Raw genomic sequence first — 25,844 nt, forward strand, 5'->3', positions numbered from 1 at the left:
TGGGTAATCTCACATCCCAGTCAGCAGCCTCTCTATACCTCTGCTTTTCAATAACCTACATAGTGAGTGTGGAGGATGGGATTTGCTGGAATTAACCATCCTGGGAAAGTAAATAAATAATTCTAATAAATAAAAGCAAAGTGATACATGTAGGACCACATAGGATGCAGAACCGAATGACACCATTTACAGATATGTTCATGTTTTTGCAGCATTAGTAGTGTGGTGCTAACATGACTCTCACTTTATCCCTGTCCAAAAGAAGAAACGGTGACATTTCACTTTGATTTTTAGCTCAGTGGAACTGAGCCGCTGTCTCTGATGTGGCAATAATTCCCCCTCCTGCCTGCAGAGTGATTTTCAGTGTTCACTGTCATCATCATCATGATCTGACCTGATGTGGAAACTATGCACTCAGGTCTGCTTCCATTCTTCTCTCTGGTGCCTGACGAACTTTTTACCCAACGTGTTAATCACAGTGTGATTGAGAAAGAGGGGGGGTGGGGGAGTTTCCCTCTGGAAACAAAGACACATTCTGCCTTTTTTTAGTTTTCTCTCCTTCCCTTTTGCTGCGAGGAAATTCAATTTGATTACATGCAGCTGTAACACTTAAAAGAGAATTTTTGAGTTTGTTTAATATTCATCATGAATACATTATCACACTGACGTGCTTTACAGTCTTTACTGTTACAAATGTGAATCTAAACACACTGGATCACATTATATAACTCTGAGAATACATGTGTATGTGCTACCGCTTTTTTTGGTGAGGTTTGTAGTTCAGCAGGGCTCTGCAGTGCCTGTTTGAACAGGGATTTACATCAAATGTTGCTGTTTTACTTTTGCTGTGCTGCTCTGCTAAAAGGTAGTCATTTCAGGTTTGAGGCAGAAACTCGTCTGAAGTTTTCTTAAGGCAGAAACGGCTGAGTTGTTACGTGTGAAAATCCCCTGTGATCCTGAGCTGTAATGACACAGACTTGGTCAAAGCCTTCTTTATATCCCTTCATTCTCATCAACATGCCAGAGTTTCACCCAATTGATTTTCTACCATCATCGTCCTACTGTTTTTTTTTTTTTTTTTTGCTCTTCACTGAGCTGCACCGGTGACATTGTTCGTCCTTTTTGCCATGACTTGGGGGGACGACGACACACATATGCACACACAGATTTCTTTCTCAGTTTCTCCTGCTCCACCTCAGATGTTAGCCACTTTGTCGAGCCAATCTGCATTAGCATGTGGATTAATTCCTGCTTGTTATCTGGCCTAGATGTAATGAGGCAGTCCTGGATGGCAGGAGTAATCAAGTTGGAAGGCAGTGCTTTCTTGCCCCCCCCGCCCCCCCACCCCCTTCTCCCTCTCTGCTGCCATCCTCACATCCCATAACTGATAGCAGGGCAAACACATCGAAGGGGATTAAGCTAATGTGATGGCAGAGCCACCTACGAGGGGGCCCCCACAGGCTAATTTTAAGAGACAGGCCTTGACATCCGGGGAATAACTTGTCAGGACCTGGCTACAGGCAAATATTGAGGATATTAATCCTTAATGTAATGGCTTTGACTAGATTTTTCTCTTGTCTCTGTGTGCAGCTTTAAGCACAGTCATAAGTCTCTTTAATCACTGACATAAAGCAGTCCCTCAAGGATTTTCTGGAGTTTTACAGTAATTATTGCACACTGAAAAAAAAAATACTTGTTTTTTTTTTCCGCTGTGAAAAATTGCCAAGCTATTTTGCATATGTTGGTTGCTTATTTGCAGCAGTTTTATGAGCTACTGGCAGGGGCATCCTTTGTTTTGTTGCAGTAAAAAAATGGGAATGAAGTGGTAAAAAATCACAATCCGTGTCATTTTACAAAGAGATGTGAAGCTTGTTTCGGAAGTAGGGATGCTGGAACAGGTCAGTGCTGCCTCCCTGTCAGACATGGCTGCAAACCGTTGATAAGGCAGAGAGCTGAGGCCACATGGCGGCAGCAGCTCCTTGTCTTTTTGATCATCTTAATGGAGGAAAACACAAATGAAGAGGATCCTTTAAATTCATCTCACCTTCATGGATCTGGCTGCTTTGCATTTTTATTCACTTTGATGAAAAGAGTCTTTTATTATGAAAACTAACAGAGGCGAGGTCCCAAACCTTCCAGGTGGAGCTTCAGGAGCACCTTGATGATGAGAGTTTGTCCTTGCCGGGTGTCTTGTCAGCCTGCGGCCATGTTTTGTGATATTTCCGAGCCTCATGTTCGCCGCATCGCCAGCTGACTCTTCTTCTCTCTGTCTTGTTCTCAGGTCTGCTCATAGGATCGGGCTGCGCACTCTATCCGCTGGGATGGGACAGCGAGGAAGTACAACAGACCTGCAACAACAGCTCGGACCAGTTTCAACTCGGTAAGACGTCTGACCACACAAAGAGAGGTTGCACATCTGATTTGCTTCTGACTGTTTTGGTCCCGAGGGCAAAAAAAACATTTTATACATTTTGTCACAGCTGACACTCGTCTCTGGCCCTGCCCTGTACCACAGAGATACCCAGGTGTTTAAAATGCAGGATAAAAAGCTCCAGTAGCTGACGATTTTAAAGTGTTTTATAGCCCAAAATGTGTGCTGAGGATAAGCAGGAGCTCAGTTTGTGCTCAGTATGCAGCTGGCATTTCAGGACTATCTCACAGACAGTATTATGCCACTTTATCAGGCACCAGGGAGGTGTGGAAGAGCTATTCATACTGCAGCTGCTCCTCTATTTGATGCTAATCAAACACTCTTTGATTTTTTTTTTTTATTTTTTTTTTTTACCTTAAATATTTGGAGCAATATAATGATTGTTGTTAACTAAACATCAGAACAGTACATGGAGAAATTAAAGGAGTCTCGGGTGTATCAGGATTTGAAAAACATCATCATTAAATTACTGCTGAAAATGAAACCTGAGGATGAGTCAGAGAACTCACACAGGGTGTAAAATGGAAAGGTTCATCTTTGCATAAATTTAGTCAGTGCAGTCTTCACATTTGAATATGATATGTGTTTGATATATTTGTCTGGATGGGAGGTGGGGGGGTAAGGCGGCTATATGGAAGAAGACGGCTGCACACACACACAGGTTTGGGTTATTTCTGTTTTCAATTAAGTGGAAATGCAAGTCAGCAGCACTGACGGAGAAAACAGGCGACACACGTCTGTTTCAGAGGTTTGTGTCCTCCGTTTCCAACCAGGGAAGAACGAACATGTGACTCCTGAGACAGTGAGATGGTTGAATAAGGTGGAGAAACTCAAAAAGAGCGGCACTATTATAATACGCTGATCTCTGAGACAGCTGCAGGAGAACATCAACAAGCAAGAGGAGATGTTCACCAGGACCACACCCGAGTCCACAGGGGGTGACGGCTGCCATCCAGGAGGAGTGGTTGTAAGAAGGAGTGGTTGTAATTAGGGCTGCAACAAACGAGTATTTTTGATACTCGGATACTTAGTTTTGCAAGTACTCCAGTACTCGGATCATGCATAAATGTCATCGTTTTCCCATGGATACAGCTGCATCTAGCAGCAGGTGGATACCTGCTTTGGGCCGCTGCAGTGTCATTGCTTCAGCGCGAGGCCGCTTCCATGCCCAGCGCCAAAACCGTGTGTGTGTGTGTGTGTGTGTCACCCGCGTCTCGAACCTGGGACCTCTTGCGCCAAAAACGCTGATCATCCCGCTGCGCCACAACAGAATCATCGCCAATTATGTCACTAAACGAGTCATCGAGTACTAAATTTGTTGTCGAGGTATTTTGCCCTTGAAAATTACTCGAGTACTCGAGTAATCGTTGCAGCCCTAGGTGTAATTGTGATGATCTCTGCTATGGACCACTTTCTGCAGCTTCTACTAATAAGGGCTGTCCCAGCTCTCCGCCCACTGGACTAAAGGGTGGTAATTGTCTAAAAATGAGTGGGCCACACAGTTACCAGTCACTCCTGGTCCAGCGGTCCCGCTGTTAATCATGCAAACGTGTGAAGAAGTGTGTGAATCTGCACTGTAACTCCGTGTTCTGATTTTCTGCCATGTGAAGGATGGATTCTCTCAGCTCGCTCTGACACCAGATAGATGTCCTGGCAGCATGTGAATCTAAACCATCTGCACATAATTCAAGCTGACATTTATAAGAGCGATTTAAATTCCTGCACATATCTATAACTCTAATATTTCCGAGCAGAAGAAATTATATTCTGTGATTTTCACTTTGGAAAGAACAGCCTCTTACATGCGGTTTAAAAAAAATATATTTTTAACTGTGTTTGTTCAGTGCTATCTGCAAATTAATTTTCTGCAGTTTTCACCTCATTCTTGTTAGCACCGTGACAGGATTCTCCCATGTGAGCGGTGGATTTCACACGTTTGAAGCCTCTCTCTCTCTCCTTCTCTCTTCGTTAGCTCGTCCCTCATTCATTAATCATGAGCAGAGTCGTCAGAACTTGATCATTCCAAACTGCTGCAGGACACATTAACCGCAGGCTCTGTATGTTCAGTATGGAAATGATCAGACCGCAGAATGAAGTCACAGCTATACGGCCGAACATGTTTTTTTTCATTAATCCATCATTAATTATAATTAGTTAATAGATAAATGAGGGGAAGCTAATTTCCATTAAGGGTGACACTGACACACAGAAACGGGAAAATGAAACTTCGATCTGATCTTCAGTGTTAATGTGGTGCCTCCTCCTCCTCCTCCTCCTCCCTCCACTCAGCTGCTAATTGGACTCAACTGCTTCTCATTCTCACAAAATGTGATTTTTTATAATAATCAAAGATCTTAATGGCCATCAAAATATTTTCCAAATATTAGAATCCCATGCATGTCGTACCCTGTTACTAATGCACATGACTTCCTCTGAGGGAGAACATGGTGTTCTAGGGCTCATGTTGCAGCACTGCTGTGTCACATACCTGCCTGTTTGTAAAAGAAGTGAAAGTATGTTCTGTGCATTTGTGCTAACAGCGCTAACTCTTTTTCACAATGAGGAGGGAAATGTAGACGCCTTGACAAAAAATCTGAAGCAGTTCACAGCATTCTCTGCGCTCAGGGCTGCAGATGGTGAATAAAGATGGACAAACGTGCTGAAAATGGCGGCAGCAGAAGGAAAGTTTCTCCTTGTAAAGTGTGATTCATGTTATATATGTGTGTTTTCATTCAAACGGATCCTACCCCTGCTTTTGATGACCAACCTTAGCAGTATTTTTTTAATGTGAGAAGTGACATTATGACAGCAGGACACACAGGACTCCTGGGTGAAGGCTGTTGGCGCCATCATCCACCCCTCCAGCCTGTTTGCTGCTATATCGGTCCTGTGATTAGAGGACTTTGGGCCACATGGTCTGCTCTGGCCATCCAATGTAAACATAACCACGTGTCGTTTGGATCTGATTATCAACCAAATGTTGATGTGTGTTTAAAATGCTGTGTCCTGTTTTTGCTCTTAATTTGTTTTAATGAACTCTTGGATTACACACTTCAGCTAACTGGAGCAGGCCGTGCAGTTCTCTTCTTTCACCCCCCCCCCCCCCCCCTTGTGTTACCTCTAGTTGAACGAATGTTTTCTTGGCCAAAAGCCTTAACTTCATTTAAATCCTTTCATGGCTTTTCAGAGATTTCCTGACAGATAAGATAAAGATTCCACTGAATCCCCCCTTGCTTTTCCTCTCCAGGTTCCTGCCAGATCGGCTGGGCGTATTACTGTACGGGCGCCGGGGCGGCGGCCGCCATGCTGCTCTGCACCTGGCTGTCCTGCTTCGCGGGGAAAAAGCAGAAGCAGTACCCATACTGACTAGAGCGACGTGGGAGGAAGGGGACTCGGGGACGGACGGAGACCTTCCACAGTGTCGACAAAAGGGAGAGGACTTTGTGGACTCACACCAGTACAGCACATCAGGCACCAAAGACAGAAAGTCATTATGGTGCTCTGCACATCACGGGACACTACTCATCTGACAACTGCAGGGACTGTTTCATAATGCAGCACATAGACACACAGACACAGCTCTGAAAACTGGCTCTTCTCTGAAAAGCTGTTCTTAAATAAAAAATGTATGGACCAACCTATTTGTAAAGTTGTTACCTGACTCTCTCTCTCTCTCTCTCTCTCTCTCTGGCTCTCTTTTTTTTTTTGTCGTCTTCCTCTTCTTCAGTCATTGATGTTTCCGTGCTAGTGTGTGCCCCTGTGACCAACACAACAGTAATATTGCCTCATTGTTACGTGAAGTGTTCCCGTCTCTCCTTCATGTCTCATTCTTGCCTTAAACACAAACTTTAAAAATGCAATAATCCCTCTAATGTAAAGCAATCCAACACACTGGCTGCCTGCTTCCTCCACTCAGCCTTTTCAGATTCCAAAAATCTACACATAGTTTATTTAACACATTCATAAGATAATATACATAGTGTATGGTAATGTATTTTATTATCATATTATCTCATGTTTCGTATTCACGCTCGATTTATTCGTGGTTATTTTTGTTTTGTAAATAAATGTTTATTGAAATCCTGGATCCCTTCTGTCTGGTTTTTTGTTTTGTTTTGTTTTTTTGTGTGCCCTGAAGCTAAATGAACAGGCCGGTGCTCACATTCCTAAAAAGCTTTCCCATGACTTTTTGATCTTTGCAGTGAGAGCCCCTGATCAATAAAGAGGATAAGGACAGGCAGTGGTGTGAATTTAACTTTTTTCCCTGCAATTGATGAGGTAAATCTCGTGACCTCTACTCGAGCTATTTGCCGTTTGATCGGGTTTCTCGGCTTCAAAGCTTCAGACTCGCCTTCCAGACAAAGCTCTGAGATTCAATCACACCCTGAGAAATTGAGCAGCTCTGCATCCATCAGGCAGTCAGCTTAATGTCAGGGGTGGGGGGGTGTATCTCATAGCTCACCAACTTGCCTCCATGATGTGAATAACAATAATGGTAACATTTTCTTAGTAATTACCACATATGCCATGGCAGACGTGAGCTGCACTTCAGTTGCTATTTTTGTTCCTCTCTGTTTTTTCCTCCTTTGATTAACAAACACCACGCCCAAGCCTGAGTGTACAAAGTCAGCTCATTTACAATGCAGCTGTTGCTGCTGTATTTGGCCCTCATTAGCATGCCCATTTTCTCACAGTGCTCTGCAACCCTCCAGATAATAGTAACGCCCCCTCCTCTCTATCCTCACTTGAGAAATATTTCTCTCAGTAGTTGCTCTGTTTAATATGTTAGCTCGGCTCCTCTGCATTCTGCTCCTTCTCTCTGATCTGCCGCGCTGATTGATATCAGCGGTGATTGTTACAGAGTGTCAACCAGATGCCTCATCAGCAGAGGCAGACACATTGGGGTCAAGTTAGAGCACCCACACACACACACACCCATCCACACACCCACCCACCCCCCTCCTTCATACTCAGACTGACAGGGTGTACCATTCAATCTGAGGTCGTGTAGCACGTAGGCGTCTGCTTGTCTTAAAACATGCAGAATGTGTGCTAACTGGGAAGTACAGCTGCTCTCATCACTTGCTGGATAAAGGGATATTAAAAATGTAACTGATGGGAATTTAGACTGACTACAGCACTGATGCTCACTCTAAAGTGTGGAGAGGACCACATGCACACACACACACACACTTTTATACTCAGCTCCTTTGAATCAGGCAGAAATAAACCTGAAATCTGAGCACCTTGTAAAAACCTAGAAGGTTAGTCAAACTAATGAATACATCCATCCATCCATTCAACCAGCTTCATCCATCATGGCTGTTGTATCGACAGAGAGAGCTGAGACCTTCTTGTCTCCAGCTGATTCTGTATTCTGATCTCCTGTGAGATCCCCAGCCACCCCCCAGACAGGAGACATAATAATCCCTCCAGCAGGTCCTGGTTCTTTCTTATGGCCTCCACCTCCAGATAGCAGTGCCCTGTACCCCACCTGACATCCAAACCAGCTCCCTATATCAACTGCTTCAGGTGGAGGAATAATAACGTGCATTTATTCACAATCACATTCTTCTGGTCATTACTGAAATTTCATGACTAAAATTAAAAGTTTTGGCTTCTGGTTCAGCTTCTGCCACATCACAGCAGAGCTGCACCCAGCCTGGGCTTCATCTCCCTGTCCCCTTTTTTACATCACTCATTAGTAAGACCCTGAGATACCTAAACTCCACTTAGATCATGCCTCCTTCACCCAGCTCTTAAATATAAATTTGAAGTTGATAAATTCTGTGCTGTTGTTTATTTAACTGATTTTTCTGGTAACTGAAAATTGCAAATCAGGACTGTGTGAGACTATGGACAAACTCAGCCTAAAGCTCTCTGTTACGAGGACATGGTGGTAACACTACAGGAGGACGGGCTGTCAAGCTGTCCCACAGCCCCCCTGTAGTCTCACAGTTGTTAGCCAGTTGTTAGACAAAGCAGACACAGACAGTCAGACCAACACATGGAGACATTTAGAGCTGCCGTTTATGAGTTTCACACAGACAAACCCACTGAGGTCCTCCACCACATATAAACCATGTTTCCCCACCAAGCCTCACTTCAACCTTCTGAACTACAGGCGGATGTCCCTTCCTACAACATAGTGAGGGGCTTGAGTGAGTCTGGAGGATGACCCAGGCAGAGCAATCTCTTCTCTATTTGTCTAGTGTTTGCATCCTTTGTAAGACATCATTCTATCACAAGGATGATGACTTGAGACAGCTGGATTCAGCATTGGGAAGCTGCTGGACAACACTCCAGCCCTGGATTGTCCAACATGCACCACCTTACCACCTCCCCCTCATATGGAAGCTCACTATTTTCACAGTAATGATGTCATGCCATGTGCTGTGGATCTAACTTCTACACAGAATGGATCTGTACACACAAAAACTGTTGGATTGTGTAAATGCTGAAAAATTAATGTGCTGCGTTTTCTAAAACTGACTCCATGGGCTGCAGTAAAACCCCAGCCTATAGCTAAAGTGTTTTTTTTTTTAGTTACTAATTAATTTCTTTTAACCTTTGAGGGAAATGCCACAAAAGAAAGGAAACATCAAGACAATCATCACCACATGAATACTAATGAAATTAGAGGCACCCAAACTGTGCAGCATGTTCTTGAATATAGTTGAGTTGAGATAAATTATTTTAGAAAGTTTCTGTCGTCTTCTGTATGAGGCCTCAGATTTATCTACTGTGTTTGCATTTTATGCTGCATATAAACTATACCTCCACCTGCAGCGCTGCTCGTATCTGTATCAGTCAGAGGAACCAAACCACCACATAATATGCTGCTAAAATGCTCAGCTACACAGTTGAATCACATTAACCAGAATGCAAACTAATCAAGAGAGTGTTTTGAAGATTCTGCTCTTTGTTTCCAAGTGTTCTTCACAGGTCGTTGCTCGACTTGGAGGAACATCCAATTACCTGTGTGCTGTTAGAGCATCTGACAAAGACCATGTTAATACAGACAGGAAAGTGAAGGGAATTCATGATGACACGCACGAGACAAACTGCATCAGCACAGAGGATCAGAGGTAGCTCAAACCTCGCAGGCAGGGAGAGAGAGAGGCGGCTTACAGCTCAGGGTTCACTGGAACACCCTGAGAGGCTGTGGTTAGCAGGCCGGCTAAATTAGCACTTTGATTGAAGTCCAAACTGGGAGGGCGAATTTGAGCGAGAAAATGTGGGATCAACATTTGTAAATCCTGTTAACTTCTTAAAAATCACACACACACACACACCTTTTCTTTTTTCTTCACCCTGAAATTAACTGTATAGGTTCATTAGAGAGAGTCACATGTCTATTGTTCAATAAGAGAGTTTGGAAGAGTTCTTATATAAATTAATTTTCAGGTTCCTGCAGCAACCTAGAATAGAATGACTTTTATCGTTACTATACACAAGTACAATGAGATTAAAGCTTCATCCAGTTTCAGTGCAAAAAACAAGCAATAATGAGATGTATAAGAGATATTAAAAAAAAGATATTAAGGAAAAAAATTACAATATAAACCTTTGGATGCATTTAAGAATATTTGTTGACTTTTATCCTCTCCTCAGTTAAACATGATGCCAGCACTCATAGAGGTTCTTTGTAGAAGTCAGCAGCATCTTTGGCTTGTAGAAATTGGTCCACAGCAGCAGTCGTCATGGCGACCACTGAGCACTTCCTTCATCTTGGGGAAGATGTAGCAGCCTGAGGTGACTAAACCAGGTGAAAAGGGCAGGTGTGGGTGATTTCAAATCCACCTGGCAGTATGATCTATCATCCCTGTGTCGACTTGCAGTATTTAACAGTTAAACCTCTCAGTGTTTACACTTGCACAGATATTTAAATACAATCTTTCATACTATGCTGGAATTCAGGAGACACAACCTACACAAAGTGTCTCAAGAAGCTCTTTGGTTCTGTGACATCATTCTTCCAATAATGATGGTCTGTTAAACATGTTGATCCAAACTCTTTAACCTGTGTTACCAAATAAATTAATCATCATATTTATTATTGGCAAATGACTTAAACTCTCATCACCTCAGTGAAGACATCGGGTTGGTGGATCAAACCCTGCTCCTCCCTCGTTGCTGTCGTGTGCCACAGACACATGACAGCGCCCTCACTGGTGTGTATGTGTGTGAATTAATTGGCGGCGGTCAGAGAGGCTGTAGGTGCATGTTGGTAACCTTGTCTCCATTAGTCTCCCCCAAGGGAGCTGTGGCTACATGTGTAGTTTACTGTGTGAGTGTGGTGTGACTGAATAATGCATTTCAATGTAAAGCACTTGGAGTGCCCAGCAAAAGAAAAAGTGCTATATAAGAGCAATGCATTATTATTATTAAATATGCACTCACCTTTTCTTAGTCCCAAGCTTCTTCTTCTTCTATCAGCATGGCTGAAGGACTTTTGAAGGGGGCTTCGGATTAGTTCAGGATGCAATAATCAGGTGCAGAGGACCAAGACAGGAGGAGTTTGAGATCTAACAGAGGCTAAAGGTCTACGAGGTGGAGGAGGATGGGTTTTGAGAGGAGGTGAGGACAGAAATGCAAGCTGGGAGCAGAAGTCACGTGCAGCATGCTGGAGGGACTCCATGATGTCTTTAACAATACTAGTTTTGAGAAAGAAGGCAATTAACCCTAAGTTTTATTGCCAAGTTAAATCAGAGCTTCAGAATTTCAGCTCACCTCTCCAGATATATAATTGCTGTCAGTAGGAAGAAGTTCAGATTTTGTTGGGTTCAGGATAACCTGAGGTAAATACTGGAGCTGAGGAGTCAGCAGTTTTTAGCAGTAGCAGAAGCAAAATTTGAAGGAGACCACGAAGAGAACGGCTCACTGTCATCTGGCTGGCTGAGTGTGAGACAGCAGCACTTTCACCAGGCTAATCTCAGAAGTGTAGATGACAATGGTAGGTGTGTAATCGATGCTGGAAGAGACTGAGGTCTGGTGGAGGGACACCTATCAGGTTTAGGGGTCTCAGAGGTGTGACAGGAGTTATGTCAGGAGACTTGAGGACAGAGACTCGAGGATTTGTCTAGACTTTTCACAGCAGCAGTGGAGAATTCGCATGTAGCCTATCTTCAGGCGGGGAGGAGTGCAGCTTCTGAGGTTTAAGAAGCGAAAAGCTGCAGAGCAAGAAGAGATGAAGGAGGCCATGGAGCTGTCTTTAGGGGTGAAGCGTGTGAAGGAAAGCTCTCTGACTACAGACAGAGTCAAGCAGTGGAAAGAAGCCGAGGGATGAGAGACCTGCAGAGGTCACTGAGGTCGTGTACAGTGACAGCCTCGTTTTGCATAAACTGCCATCCGCTGCATATATATATTTATGGAGGCAAATGTTATCACTCTTTAAATAGACTTTATATTATTTTAAACTGTAGCATGGTATCATTTATATTAAACTAATATTATACTTGAGCAAACTTTGAGTTCACGGGAGCAGGAGGAGCAGAGGATCCAGTCTAAAATCTAATTTAAAATAAGCATTAAATCACAGGAGAAGATCGAGACGGGTAAATTATGAACTTTGTGACTCTACAGTGATGACGATAGCTTGTTTAAAAGGCACACAGAGTTGGTAACCATCAGGAATTCTTTAACTTTTGCTGACCTTTTTACACTTGAACCACCTAAAACTTGCACCTGAACAGGGACTTGAACCCTCAGATTAAAAGTCTGATGATGTCGGTCCGACACCCACATGTCATATCCATCTTTTTTAATCACAGCCCAGGAAATATTTCAATCATGAGAGACTCAGCGAACTGAATGAGAAAGATTTATTAAGTACAAAGTTTGAATGTGCATTGGCGTCCTAGACCCCGTCATGAAGACCACATCCGAAAAGGGGGGAAAACGCAAGAGCAGAGCCCGCTGAATCAGAAGATCCCCCAGGGGGTCTAGACCTGGTGGTGGTGGAGAGCTGGAGGGCAGGAGATAGGAGGCCTGAACTGGCGTGGATCTGCTGGTGCTTGGGGTAGAGGAGGGTTGCCGGGTTCGATCAGAAGAAAGCTGGAGAGGAGATGGAGACTTTTAAATTTCGTGCTAAGCTGTGATTGGTCAGGAGAGGGACGGAAAGCGACAGCTGATTGGTGAGGGAGGTGCTTTCTATTAAGTGTATGACTAAGAGCGGAAGAGAGGGGGAGCAGGGGAGTGAGGGATAGAAGGAGAAAGATTAGGAAAGCGGATCGGGATAAATGGTGAATGATGGGAAACAGAGTCTTCCTGAATGAATTTACGCTAACAGCTATATTAGTCTCCCTTGGCACAGATAGATGGATATTGACATGCATGCACATCGCATGTGAAGGCATGAATTTGCTTTTGTTTTGGATCTAAGCAATCTTCAACCAAGGATGAGACTTATTTTAGGAACTCAAGCTCCTAAAGTAGCTGCATGGTGATGGGCTCTGTTGTCTGGGGTGCAAAGGGAGTGCTGCAGGTTGACTACATGGGTAAAGGTCACACTACTACAGGGGCCGACTACGCTGATCCCAGCTACTGAGACAGCTACAGGAGGATGTAGGGAGGAATCAGTGTGGGCACCACTGTGATAGTGATGCTAGTCAAAGACACAAACATGTGATGCACAATCACTGGATTAATTGTGTGTGTGTGTGGAAAAACAAGATATTCAGAAAACCTATAGTTCTACTTCTGCATGCATATTGCAGCTCTGTCCACGCCCAGGCAGACAGATCAGTCGCTGCTTTCTGCTTCTGTTTCAAAGGCAAATTTAAGCAGACTTCCTCTGACATCAGTAACCTAATAAACTAAAACTGCAGGCTGTCTGGAGCACTTTTGTCAACAACATGTCACTTTGTCATGATGAGCTAAACATCCAAGTCTCTGAAGGCCTCCATGCTGCCTCACTCCTCCTCATTGCATCACCTCCCCTAAATTATTTTCCAGACTGGCAGTAAAAGGAAAAAGAGGAAGAAGGAGCAGGAGTGAAAACGCTTTGGTTTCCTCTGACAGATTTCTTCCTTTTAGTGTGTGCACTGAAAAGGATGCGGGCTGACGTCGCCTTTCAAGCTGCAGCTTCGCTTGAAGCTCAAACTCAGGCAACATTTCCAGACCTGGGTGAAACCTGGCTATTCCTAAATGCACTTTTTAAACCTCTCCTCTTTATCTGCTCATTTGTAAAGCACTTAAACGACGATGTGCATGAACTGTGTTGTAAAAACAACCTTTGCTTTCTTAAAAACTAAACACACAAATTTCCAAAGATCTGAAATGTTTCTGTAGGCAGTGTCTCAGAGAGAAAACACAGAGAGAGAGAGAGAGAGAGCTTCTTAAGGCTTGCAGAACGGCACAGTTTCCATTAAATACTGAAAGGTGTGTATGAAAACTTCACAGCCTTCTCTTTGCTCACAGAACATCCACCTTCCCCCTCCTCTGATTAAACACAACAGACAGATATTCCAGGGACCCTATGGAGGACCTGCTGTAACGTGAGATATATGCAGAGAAGATGCAAGAGCAGCGTTCTCTGAGCTCCTATCTAATAATTGTCACTACACAGAGGTTCTGTTCGGTGTAATCAGCTCTGCTATCAACCCCTCTGCAGTACAGAAGCCTCCCAGAGGAAACATGCTGATTCTTTTATCCTTCAGCGAAAGCTTCCACATCTGCTGCTGTTTATAGTGCTTTGAACCTGCTTTCCCTTAACATGTGAAGTGTGTCACCTGCTCCAAGTGTTTCCAGGTGGGCTTCAGATGAAGTGAATCACAGAATCTAACAAATGAAGAACACTCCAATGAAATATTTACAGTTAAAGACTTTAAATGTGTTGTGTAAGTGTACATTACTACAAACACTGCAAAGATATTTTTAAAAGTCAGGACTAAAACAAAGTCAAAAAAAATCCTAGTGGTAAAAACACCACGTGCTCTGTGGTACTGGTACTTTCCACTTCCTGTGAAATTTTTAGCTGGTGTTTCCGTCTGTGTTACGATCCTGTGGTAAACATAAAAAATAACTGCACATGTCCCAGAGGAAAATGTCACGTTGTTACATGCTGTAACTGGAGCTTGTCTGTGTGTTGCAGGTCTTTCTTTTCCTCATGTTGTTATGGTATGATTGTGGACCCCCTTATAAAATATCTCAAGTTACCCTAATACATTAGTATTACATTAGTATTCTATTGCTTCCTCACACATAACAAAGTTGCATGTTATGTATATGTGGACTCTGAATGGCTCTGAAGTGTGATGGTTGGTTTTCTCATTTCTCACCCGGGTGTATTTTGTATGATTTTCGCCACTTCCTGTACATCAGACATATGATGACAGTATTCCTGAGATGACGGCATGGATGCTGCTGGATGCTGGTACTTAACATGTTGAGATTTCTGTGGACTTTGTAGATGTGGTCCTGTCGCAAATGAGACTTTTTGTGACTAAGATATGGTGTGTAGTGTTTCTCAAGAGACAATATAGGACAATAATATAAAGTAATACAAACTATTGGTTGAATGTAGCTGAGGTAAGGTCACACACCTCAAAACCCCTGAAGTAACCTGAGAATTTATTTTTACTTATGTGTAATTAGCATCCATTCACAAGTCATTTAGACATAAAATACATATATTTGTGTCTTTTTGTTTCTTAAAATAGCTCCTGTATGTAAGGACCCTCACAGATTTACCATGAATTGATCCTTTATTTATCCCTTTTCATGCTCGTATCCATCTGCTTTAATAGGATTCTGAACTCTTTGTTCTTGGAATGGACCGTACTTAATGCTTGTACTGTCGCCTCAGCAGAAAAGTCGGCACGATCCTGTTCCAAAAACCTGTGAAGGATAAACCGATAAACAACTCTGAGCACAGTGAGCTGAGGAAGAGGGACGTGGTGACTGGTATTAAAGGTAATTATCTGAAGATCTGCATCATGGTCTGACAGTGTGAGGGCAGCTATAAAAATCAGGGTTTATGGTGCTCAAAGGGACCTTTAAAATTCAGGTAAAGTTTGAAACATCCTGGAAAAAGTGACCTTCACCACACACACACACACAAACAGAGGACTGCAGCACTGATGTCTCATTGTTGAACACTGAATTCTGTCTTTTCTGTTGTGACCCAGTCGGGCTACATCTTAAATGATTCTTCAGACTTTTTAAGACTGACTGATGCACTTATAATTTGTCATGTCAACATGCTTCGACAGTTGTTGCGGTATATTTCGTGCCTGCATATTATATTATTATATTGAACCACTATATCTTTCTGTGATTTTAATGGGTCTCTGATGGGCCTATGTATTCACCTCCTCAGTCCGTGGATCTCTAATCATCCCAGCGACTGACTGTTTGATGACTTTCAATATCATATAATATAAGCTTCACTTAGAAATTAGATTGGCGAAACATCAAGATTTTTATGATATGGTAGACGTGTTTCAATTATAATATGAAACATAAAAATTTAAATGAAGCTTAAAAATGACGGATTTTATTACTTCCAAGTGTTCGTGCTGGAATTTTTTTAAGCCTTTTTTTTGGAGCCTTTGAGTGTTGGAGTTAAGGCATTGCATATTTTTGTATTCTATTTCAGCCGCATGAGTGAAGTTTTGTATGCATTACTGTTGAAATCTCCCATCAAGCCATCTGTATATCATACAGACCCTCAGGGACCCGACCCTCAGGATTTGGAAAAACCTCCAGAGGATCCTAATGTGCATTCATTTTGAATTTTTATTGCTGCACAGCTGCTTTATGTCAGTCATTTTTTCCATTTATGAAGCAGCACAAAGCGGTGGAGACGAGCCAGTGTCTGACTGATGCCATATGTCGTGATTGTGCATTTAAATGCTCTCTCAGCGCCGCAGACACCTACAACAATGTCCTTTCAGGTGGAAACATGATTTCACCCAGTTCTACATGTGCCACCGGGGACAGAGAACATGTGTATTGAGGCCATGTTTTCTTCTTACTGAGCACTCACAATGCTGTTGTTGCTCTCAAGATTTCATTCTTACAAGGTAGACAACTCAAAATACACAACCTCATTTCCATCTAAACAAGCACTGTAAGCATGCTGTTAATGGTCTGAAATGGTACCAAGCTGTCAGTCAATTTGGTGAATTATGTATAAGTATAAGATGATATTAAAGAGTTATTTTTCCTTGTTTGACCATAGAGCCTATAGGAGGCTGTTGGCCTTGTCGTCATTATAATCAGTCACTTCTTTGATATTTGTTTTATACATCTGGGTCTTGTGAGTGTTATTGATTGTAAACTCGTCCAAATTCTCCATATAATTGCTGCTTTAATGACACAGAGTAAGACTGTAGTCATTGTGCTCTGGCAGTCGCATTCCAAAATTCAATATCATATATTGACACATGTTGCTTTTCTCTGTATAACAACACTGGGACTCCACACACTGGCTCACAATTGTTAAATGTGTTGTGCAATCTCTCTGTCTCAAACAAGCAGAATATGTGCACAGCTGGGTCTTTTGTTGGCTTTTTGACACTTTTAGTTTTTACTCCTTATTATTATTTTATGTTTTAAAATAACTACTCTAAAGGTTGTGCTCTAGCCAATTTCTAACAATGAAATAATGGCATGTTGTCTTCACCCAAATGACATATGGTCACCACACATTTATACAATTAGGAGCTCCACTGAGGTTTTGTATAGGGCTTCTTTCCAAACTGACACAAAGCAAACTGCATTTCCCCAAACAGCATGTGCAGCATAGCTGTAAACAAACTGATGCACCATGCCCAATATTTACCTCATTATTGCCTTTATTTTCTGTTGGACTGTTTGCTGATAGGTGCACCCAGAGCAGCGCCAAGGAGCAAATGAAAAATAAAAATTAATCAGAGAGTAATGAGGCACATATTAGACTTTTGGACCTGTTCTGCAAAGTCGTTTCACCATGAAGCATCTGCTTTCTGCTGAATAACATGTTTCTGATGAACATTAAAGGAATATACTACTGCATTTCAAGTGTCAGCTGCTAGACATCACATGTATTTTACATTTATGCTGACCACTGACTCTTTGATTTTATCCATGCTGTGTATGAAAGGATCTTAACAAATGGAATCCACATAAACAAAAATGGAAAATATTAAGACATGCACCTCCTGGTAAACATGCAGCTGAATATAATACATCCCCCTTTATCCATATTACTTCTGACCTATAATGCCCATTAATGTTCTTAAATGTGACCTTTACCTTTAATCACATGAAACAATATAGGCCTATATTAAAGTTTGCTCTATTGTATTTTATGCTCAGATTGATCTGTATAACAACACTGGGACTCCACACACTGGCTCACAATTGTTAAATGTGTTGTGCAATCTCTCTGTCTCAAACAAGCAGAATATGTGCACAGCTCGGTCTTTTGTTGGCTTTTAGTTTTTACTCCTTATTATTATTTTATGTTTTAAAATAACTACTCTAAAGGTTGTGCTCTAGCCACTTTCTAACAATGAAATAATGGCATGTTGTCTTCACCCAAATGACATATGATGTGATTTGTATAATGTTAATTTACTATTTTTTTACTTTATTACAGATTAAAAATAGTGTGCTAGCTGTCCTCCCTACACGTTGATGTCAATAAATAGACATAGTGAAATCTAATCTTGAAATATTCTGCTGAAATACTCGAAGTTTTTTAATGAGGACGATTGATTATTGTGCTGTTTAAAACTATCACCGCCCGAACAGGGACTTGAACCCTGGACCCTCAGATTAAAAGTCTGATGCTCTACCGACTGAGCTATCCGGGCTCTGCTGTCACGTGTTCGTACAGCGTCTACGTCAGCAAATCGTTACCTGTCATTTTTTTTCCTTGTCTTGAACTCTCCATCCTTCAGACTAAGAACTGGCAGCTTGACGGGTTCCTAAATACAGGAGGAAACGGTTATTTTTCGATTATGGCCAACATGCCCCCATAACGTGACCCTGCAGGCAGACTTGTTATACGCCATTTAGTTCAACTTGAGGTCAGTTCCAGATCACCACAAACTGACCCGGACCAGTCTGGAGGTCAGGGGACTCCGTTTATGGCCTGCGCAAGGTCTTTTGTTATTCAAATAAACGTAATGGAGAATTTTATATATATACACCAGCATTTAATCAGACATATGTTTGTTATAATTGTTATTTCGGAGCATTAAACCAGCATGCGTCCCAGGAAAGATTATGAGAAGATTAGACTTTAGAGATGGTGGTGATCTGCCGCCATCTTGCGTCCACGCTGCGACGTACAGCTGCGTCCCATTTTTTTACGTCACACAACAACCCGGAAGTAGCGGCCAAAGAAACCGCACCAATTACAGGTAGGTGATCGTTTTGCTACTTTTCCTTATATTTATTAATCGTAAATGTGTCCGCGCAAAAAACTGGAGACTAAAACAAAGTCCTTACGTAAAGTGACACTTGTTCTGTTGTAGTTTTCTCTTAATTCATCCTGTGTTTTTTTCTTTGTTTACAAAGAAACTCTATGGAGAAATACACACTCGTTAAAGTCATCGGTGAAGGGTCTTTCGGTCGGGCTGTGTTAGTCTGCTGTAAAAGTAATCAGGAGCGATATGTGCTTAAGGAAATCCAGCTGCCAAAGGTACGTGAAAACAAGGATGGAGTTATAGCCTGGGGTTCCCCTCAATGCTGTATGATTATTAATAATATGCTATATTTCCACTGCTACATGTGGAGAAACAAACACTCTCCTGACTATATTTGGATCCAGCCTGGGATGTTACAGCCTGAGGCGGGATATGGAAATGTTATTTGTTCCTTGCTGATAACCTACCAGATTGCTGCCTACACTGAGACACAGTGGCTGTTTGTTTTGCATAATAAGGAATGCATTCATGCCTGTATTTGCATTTTTATAGAATCAGTCCAAATTGGAGAGTTCGAGGAGAGAGGCTATCCTGCTGTCCAGAATGAAACATCCTAATATTGTGGCCTTCAGGGAAGCGTACCAAGGTAATCATGCACGCAGCGCCGCCTTTTAAAACTTATTACCAGATCATTTGTGGATGATTGTTTGGATTGCAGAATAGATGTGATTGTGTTTGCTCAGCTGATGACCTCCTCTGCATTGTTATGGAGTACTGCAGCGGAGGAGACCTGCTCCAGAGGATTCGGGGACAGAAATCTACCCAGTTCTGTGTTGATAATGTAAGTGTCGCCACCACGCTTTATTTTTGAGTGTTTTGTTTGATTGAAATCTATTTTTCTTTTCACAGATCTTGAAGTGGTTTGCTGAAATGTGTGCAGGAGCAAAGCATATTCATGATAAGCATGTTTTGCATAGAGATCTGAAATCCAAGGTACAGTATGGCTTGAGGTGTTATGATTTATGGATTCTATGTTATTAGAATCATTATATTTTCTGTTTATTTCAGACTTCTTTATGAATTCTCTCAGATATAGAAAAGGATGTCAATTATTTAGTGTTTTGGATGGATGCATGTTGATGAATCTCATCAGTGTGAGCGCTGTGAGATAAAATGAACACTGATGAAATTGCAGATTAAGATAAGATCACAAGTATCTCCCATTTTATGCATAATATTATCATTCTGCCATTTATTTTCTTCATATTAAATCATCTTTTTCTTATTTCCTCACACAGAACATTTTCCTGACAGATAATGGGACAATCAAGCTGGGGGACTTTGGCTCAGCGTGTATTCTGAACAGGTAGAAAACGGTTCTTTTGTGGTCCTCGGTGCTTTATTTGGTGCAGTTTTACTTTAATTCTGACTGTAAAATGTGTTGCAGCTCTAAAGCTTATGCTCAGACGTATGTTGGGACACCTTATTATGTGGCACCAGAAATCTGGGACAACAAGCCGTACAACAATAAGAGGTATGTTACCATAATTGTTTGGCTAGTTTTATATCAAACAAACACACAAATAAACATTTCTAGTGTCCATGTTAAAAAATGCAAACAGGTAATACATGATGGGCTACACCACAGAAGCAATAACACACAGTTTTAATTAGTAATTCCTTTATGCGATCTTCTGGTTTTAAAGGTAGGGTAGGAGATTTTATTCTGATGCACTTTGTGTCCGATAGCAACCAATTAGTTTGGCAGTTACGCTTTAATACGAAGAATATGAATCATCTGTGGAAGCTATAAAACGCTAAAAACATCAGCCAATCCTCCGGGTGGACCTTGCGTGGAGTATTGGCTGGTTGTCACTCTCTTCCTGCTCTGCGTGCACCAGAGAGGTACGTGCATGGTGGCCGAAGTCACAGACCGCAGCTCGTCTTCAGGTGATCCACGTCCATGTGATTGGGAGGCGTGGCTTCAGTGTGAGCTCTGAGAGAAAGAAACGTTCAATGAGTTTTCAAAATCTCCTACTTTACCTTTAAGAAATGCAACTGCATTCTAAATTCAAAATTATTATTTAACATCTCAGATTGTGAGTAGTTTAGATTTCACTAATTCAGCTACCTTGTTTTGTTTGTTGTTGGACAGTTTCCCCTAATCTAATCTAACTAATCTAAAACCTTCGCCTGAACAGGGACTTGAACCCTGGACCCTCAGATTAAAAGTCTGATGCTCTACCGACTGAGCTATCCAGGCTCTTATTAAGGTAGCTCGTGAAGTCATCCAGGCCCAGCAATTAAACCCTCACTTCCACTTTTTTTCCTATATTAACAACCCATCACTTCTGCTGCTATGCCTTCTGCTTTTTTAACCTATTTTTTAACTATAGTGTGAGCAGTGTGACACGTTGATGGGCCCTTACTGCAGGAGGAAACTTTTCATTCACCCACACTTATTTTTCCAACAATTGCCAATTTAATGTGACCCAGTTACACCTTTTTCCTTTTTCTTGCTAATATTAAAGCTTTCCTGAATCATAGTTTAAAACTGAACCAATGCACTAAAGCAATAAAGAATCTGACACACATCTGACACCATCTGAAAGAAGAGGAGAGGGGACACTACAGTAATCTCTGTTAAGATGATGAAAGGATCCCAGTAGAGAAATACGCTTTAGCAAGTCCAGAATGTAACAGATCCCTTCTCCATGCAGATCCCTAAAAGCAGAAACTGTGCTGGCATACACTGTAGAGACAGTCAGTCAAAGTACAGTGATCTGTTCTCCTCTTTCAGTTTAGAGCCGTATCACAGCATTTTATGCAGTGTGAAGGCAAAAAAGAAGACCAGATGAATGCTATGGATCATGTAAATGTAGGCTCAGCATGTGATACTAGCATTCCCAGAAAGATTTTACAAATAGGAAAAAAAATCTCAAACAGTGCCTGCCCTCCAACTAAACCATCAGAGGAGCCTCAAGAGCCAATTTGTTGCCTAATTTAAGGAGCAGCAATGATTCAAGTAAAATTGGATACAGCTATCCGCTCATCATTGTGCAACAAACAGGTCGAGGGGATACACAGGGCCCTAGTTTTCTATATCGGACGTGACAAAGGTAGGATATGCATGAGTTTATTAACACAGAGCTTTTCTGTGCTTGTTTGTTCAGTCCTGGATGTCATTAGTGAGAGTTTTAAAGACACTGTGAGTTCTCAGTTCAGCACTGATTATGTAATTCATGTGTCAGTATACTAGTTTTGTACGTCTTTGACTGTGCTAGTACATGACAAATGTCTGCTGTGTTAATGAATAACGGCCTCTTTCTCTGTGTGTTCTGTAGTGATGTGTGGTCTCTGGGCTGTGTTCTCTACGAGCTCTGCACCCTGCGACACCCGGTACTCCCCCCCCCCCCCCCCCCCCCCCCCCCCCCCCCCCCCCCCCCCTCTGCTATCCATGCACCATGACCGTGGGCCTCAATGAATCATTGTGTACAATACTTACAGCGCAGTGAGATACTGCAAAGCATTGTTGTGAAATGATGGAGGCCCAGTATCCTCAGCTGAGTTGGATTATGTGCTGTGTATTTTTTTGTGGATCAGATGTAGCGCTGTGGTTTGTTGTCTCAGGGATCCTCATGCCTCTCTGTGCTGTGTTCAGTTCCAGGCATCGAGCTGGAAGAGCCTGATTCTTAAGGTGTGTCGGGGTGCTTACCCTCCCCTCCCCAACCACCTGCCTTATGAGCTGCAGTACTTGGTCAAGCAGATGTTTAAGACAAACCCAAAAGACCGGCCGTCCCTGCACACCATCCTCACCTCTCACCGGGTTTCTAGACTCCTGCGGGCACATCTGCCCTCCCAGGTAAAAAACATGAGCTTCCTGCATGGCCACAGTTACTCAGTCAGTTGAACCTTAACAGTTTTATGGCTGCACATTCATCAGAGCAACATATTGTCACAACACAGTTTTGAAGTGAGAATTGAAACTCTTACACAACTTCACCAGCTGTGGTATCTATGTGGAATCTGACCTTTGACAAGCTGCTGTTAGTTCAGATGGCTGCAAAGCTCATGTTATGTATTTGATTTACGGCCCTGCTTTGAATCTTTCACAGGCCGTAGAGACAGAGGAGCGAGGAAGACGTATGGGTCGGTGGAACAGAGAAGAGGGGAAGAAGGTGGCAAATCTTCTGGGAGAGAAGAGTTTAATAGAAACATCAACACTCGAAGGTAACACTGCTGTCATGAAGAAAGGATGAGAAAATAGGCTCTGTTTTCATTGTTTTTATCACCAATGAATATAAATGTAACCCTTCACTTTAGGTGTGGAGTTACCCAAAGGCCAATGTGAAAGCACAGAGCCCATCCCTCGCAAACAGTGGGCCACAGAGGCCTCAGACACAGTGCTGCAGGTGTTAGCCAGCGCCAGCCTTATTTCATCTGACAGCATGGCATCAAGCAGCCAGACCTTCACCGCTTCTACTCATGGAAGTATGATCACAGCAGGATTTTAATTTCCTGAGATGTAGTATTGAAGTATTTTATCAGAGTTTTGAATCCCTGTTTTTTCAGGTGTGTCCGAGGAGCCAGAGGGCGGCAGGCAGCGGAGACGATGGGAGAAGGATTCTCCTGAAAGGCTGCTGAGTCTGTTGGAGAAGGCTCGGCTGAGCAAAGCCTTCAGCACATTTTTAATAAACAGAGCAGGTCTGCTGATGTCTGTATATATGTTCTCATATAAGAGCTGTAAAGAGAGACTAATTTCTCTCTTAATAGGAGAATGTCCGTGTCATACAGTATGGTTTCTATTTTCAGGTGGGAACCCTCTCGTGGGTCCTCTCTCTGACTCTCAGGGTGATGACACCGATGGTCTTGAGCCAGAAGTGGCTGTAGATGAGTACAGACTAGAGCCACGCTCTGACGATGAGGACACGTAAGTAACCCTTATTTAAAGAATCCAAAATAAAAAAAAATAGAGTTAAAACTAAAATGAAGCATCTGTTGGAACATCCCACAGTTAATGACTTTACCTAGCAACTTAGCACAAAAGCAGCATCACAGAGAGGCTGAATCTTAGATAAAGATAAAGAGATGATCACTGCCTTGTGGACGACTCGTAACATCTTTAAATAATGCCAATATTGGTTGTGATTCTTGGGCCCTCGAGCAGCAGTGCTTTAAAAACAAACATGATTCTGCAGCGGAAGTGACTGCAGGGACTCGGCAACATTTGTTCATTTATTATCTGGAATTCATGGGAGCTGCATCATCTGAACTAAAGAGGAGAGTGAGGAGTCTGAGATGGTATGGGTGCAAATATCATGGGTATCTTAAAGGAACAATACAGGGTGATCTATACAGGGTTTAAATCTACCTATGCTGCAGTTTAATGCTTTATTTTGGTTGACATTTTACACAGCATCCTGCTCTTTTTTTTTTGGAATCATGATTGTACGATGTCAGCAGGGACAGAAGGCTGGAAGTAACTCGGCTGGTGGTTTTGTTGTGCTTCTTTATGTAGCCTCCGCAGCGTTTTTGTGTGGTTTGTTCCTCCATTCAATATATGCACGGGAAGTGATTTAAAACAAGAATTTTCACATTTTGACCGTCCAAATCCAACAGTGTGGGCTGTTAAAGCAAATCAGGAACAAAACAAATATGACAGCAGCAGGCAAAATAAACATTGGTCTGAACAGAAATTCACATCAAACCTACAGAGAGGCCTTTATATGATATCTGCACGGCCGCCCGCTGTTGGATGTATGGAATGTGCTGCACTGGTGTAATTTGTATGTGTGACCTCTTACATGAAAACATAGTTAAATATATTGTATGTGCTCTCCCTACAGGGACTTCGAGGAAGACTCCCCATGTGACTGGATAGATGAAGTTGAGAAAATGTTTTTGCAGCACTGACATTCCTCCTGAGCCTACACAGTCCCAAGTCATTATCCATGTTTACATTAACTTAAAAACACTTTTTGCACGTGCCAAAATCATTTCACTGTCATTTCCTTTTATAAATTCCAGCACATTTTTTATGGCAGGTTATGTTTTAAGTCTACAAAAAGCTGTGAGAAGACACTACAATTTGTCATTTCTACATAAAGAGGTTTGAGATGTATGTGTGTGTTCTGTTTCTGATTTCATTGGAACATCTGCTGTGTGCTGTTGTTGTTACCAGTGATAACATTCCCAGTAGATTGAGGCCGTCTGGAAGCTTCTGTTTGGCTTGTCGGGGGAAGCAGGAAATATTAGACTCGGAGAAGCCAGGTCCCCACAGGGGCACGCCGTTTTTCAGCCCCCCCCCCCCCCTCCCCCCTGTACCTTTTGAAGTCTATTTCCTCGGCAATATCCAAAGTAGACTAAACATGATCTGTTGGTGGTGTCGTTCGGCTTTTATTCTTATGATGAGGCATTAGCACATACATCTGGTTCTGTTAGCTCTTCATTTTCATTTGCTGTGACAGTGGTGCAGACAGGAACAGATGCAGGTGTTTACCACTAGGTGGTGGAGCAGGAAAAACTGCTTCACATATAATTGAACTGATCCTTAGACCCATTAAATATCAAAGCTATACTCGGATAAATCTGGATGCTTCCACTTCCTTTGTCTTAGTAAACAGATTAGAGACATTTAATATATAAAAAAAACAAGCAGGACCTATTATAAATTAAAGTCTTGGCTGTATGACATAAAAACAGACAATAGGACAACCACATGCTTGGCCACACAGCAACGGGCCACGCCCATGACATTTTAGGCTCAACAGGATATAGATACCACAGACCCATTGAGTCAACAAAGCCATAATGCTGCTGATTCACCAACAGTCACACCAGGGATGGATTATCCTGCTGGCCGAATTCCTCCAGTGGATGAAGCCTCCCTGTCATCTGATAGAGCCCTTCGCTGTTCTGAGATGTTTTATTGAGGAAGTTTGATCTGGGCTCTTATCTCATATGAGCTTCATAGTCAAGCCCCCCCCACAAAAAGAAAAAAACATGCCCCCTTTTTTTGTTTTACTATTTTTATTTCCCCTTGTACCTCCAAA

At 42.3% G+C, this 25,844-nt stretch overlaps 2 protein-coding genes and 2 non-coding genes across 7 annotated transcripts in view; 2 read left to right on the forward strand and 2 right to left on the reverse strand.

The window, feature by feature from the left end:
- LOC114444674 (LHFPL tetraspan subfamily member 6 protein) overlaps positions 1 to 6,516 on the forward strand; it is a 45,107-nt gene extending 38,591 nt beyond the window's left edge. For both annotated transcript variants that reach the window (XM_028419396.1, XM_028419397.1), the window contains 2 exons: positions 2,282 to 2,380; positions 5,679 to 6,516. In XM_028419396.1, coding sequence (XP_028275197.1) covers positions 2,282 to 2,380; positions 5,679 to 5,797 — 218 coding nt within the window. In that variant the 3' untranslated portion in view covers positions 5,798 to 6,516. The remainder of the gene's footprint in view (positions 1 to 2,281; positions 2,381 to 5,678) is intronic.
- An 11,645-nt stretch (positions 6,517 to 18,161) lies between these two features.
- trnak-uuu (transfer RNA lysine (anticodon UUU)) lies at positions 18,162 to 18,234 on the reverse strand. The gene has a single exon. It is a non-coding gene; the product is annotated as a tRNA-Lys (tRNA).
- Positions 18,235 to 18,761: 527 nt separating this feature from the next.
- nek3 (NIMA related kinase 3) lies at positions 18,762 to 24,913 on the forward strand. 3 transcript variants are annotated; one of them, XM_028420573.1, is made up of 14 exons: positions 18,762 to 18,786; positions 18,944 to 19,067; positions 19,345 to 19,438; positions 19,536 to 19,633; positions 19,702 to 19,785; positions 20,091 to 20,158; positions 20,240 to 20,326; positions 22,137 to 22,191; positions 22,454 to 22,654; positions 22,908 to 23,022; positions 23,116 to 23,283; positions 23,365 to 23,496; positions 23,605 to 23,722; positions 24,639 to 24,913. In XM_028420573.1, exons 2-14 carry the CDS (start codon positions 18,951 to 18,953, stop codon positions 24,703 to 24,705), a joined length of 1,404 nt encoding a protein of 467 aa, XP_028276374.1. In that variant the 5' UTR covers positions 18,762 to 18,786; positions 18,944 to 18,950; the 3' UTR covers positions 24,706 to 24,913. The 3 variants fall into 3 exon arrangements, with proteins under 3 accessions (XP_028276374.1, XP_028276375.1, XP_028276376.1); XM_028420574.1 differs by lacking the exon at positions 18,762 to 18,786 and having other exon boundaries at positions 19,047 to 19,067; positions 19,516 to 19,633; XM_028420575.1 differs by lacking the exons at positions 18,762 to 18,786; positions 18,944 to 19,067 and having other exon boundaries at positions 19,368 to 19,438; positions 19,511 to 19,633.
- Positions 20,983 to 21,055, reverse strand: trnak-uuu (transfer RNA lysine (anticodon UUU)). Its single transcript has one exon. It is a non-coding gene; the product is annotated as a tRNA-Lys (tRNA).
- Positions 24,914 to 25,844: the final 931 nt, after the last annotated feature.

This window comes from Parambassis ranga, chromosome 13, assembly GCF_900634625.1.
Source record: "Parambassis ranga chromosome 13, fParRan2.1, whole genome shotgun sequence".
Lineage (NCBI taxonomy): Eukaryota > Metazoa > Chordata > Actinopteri > Ambassidae > Parambassis > Parambassis ranga.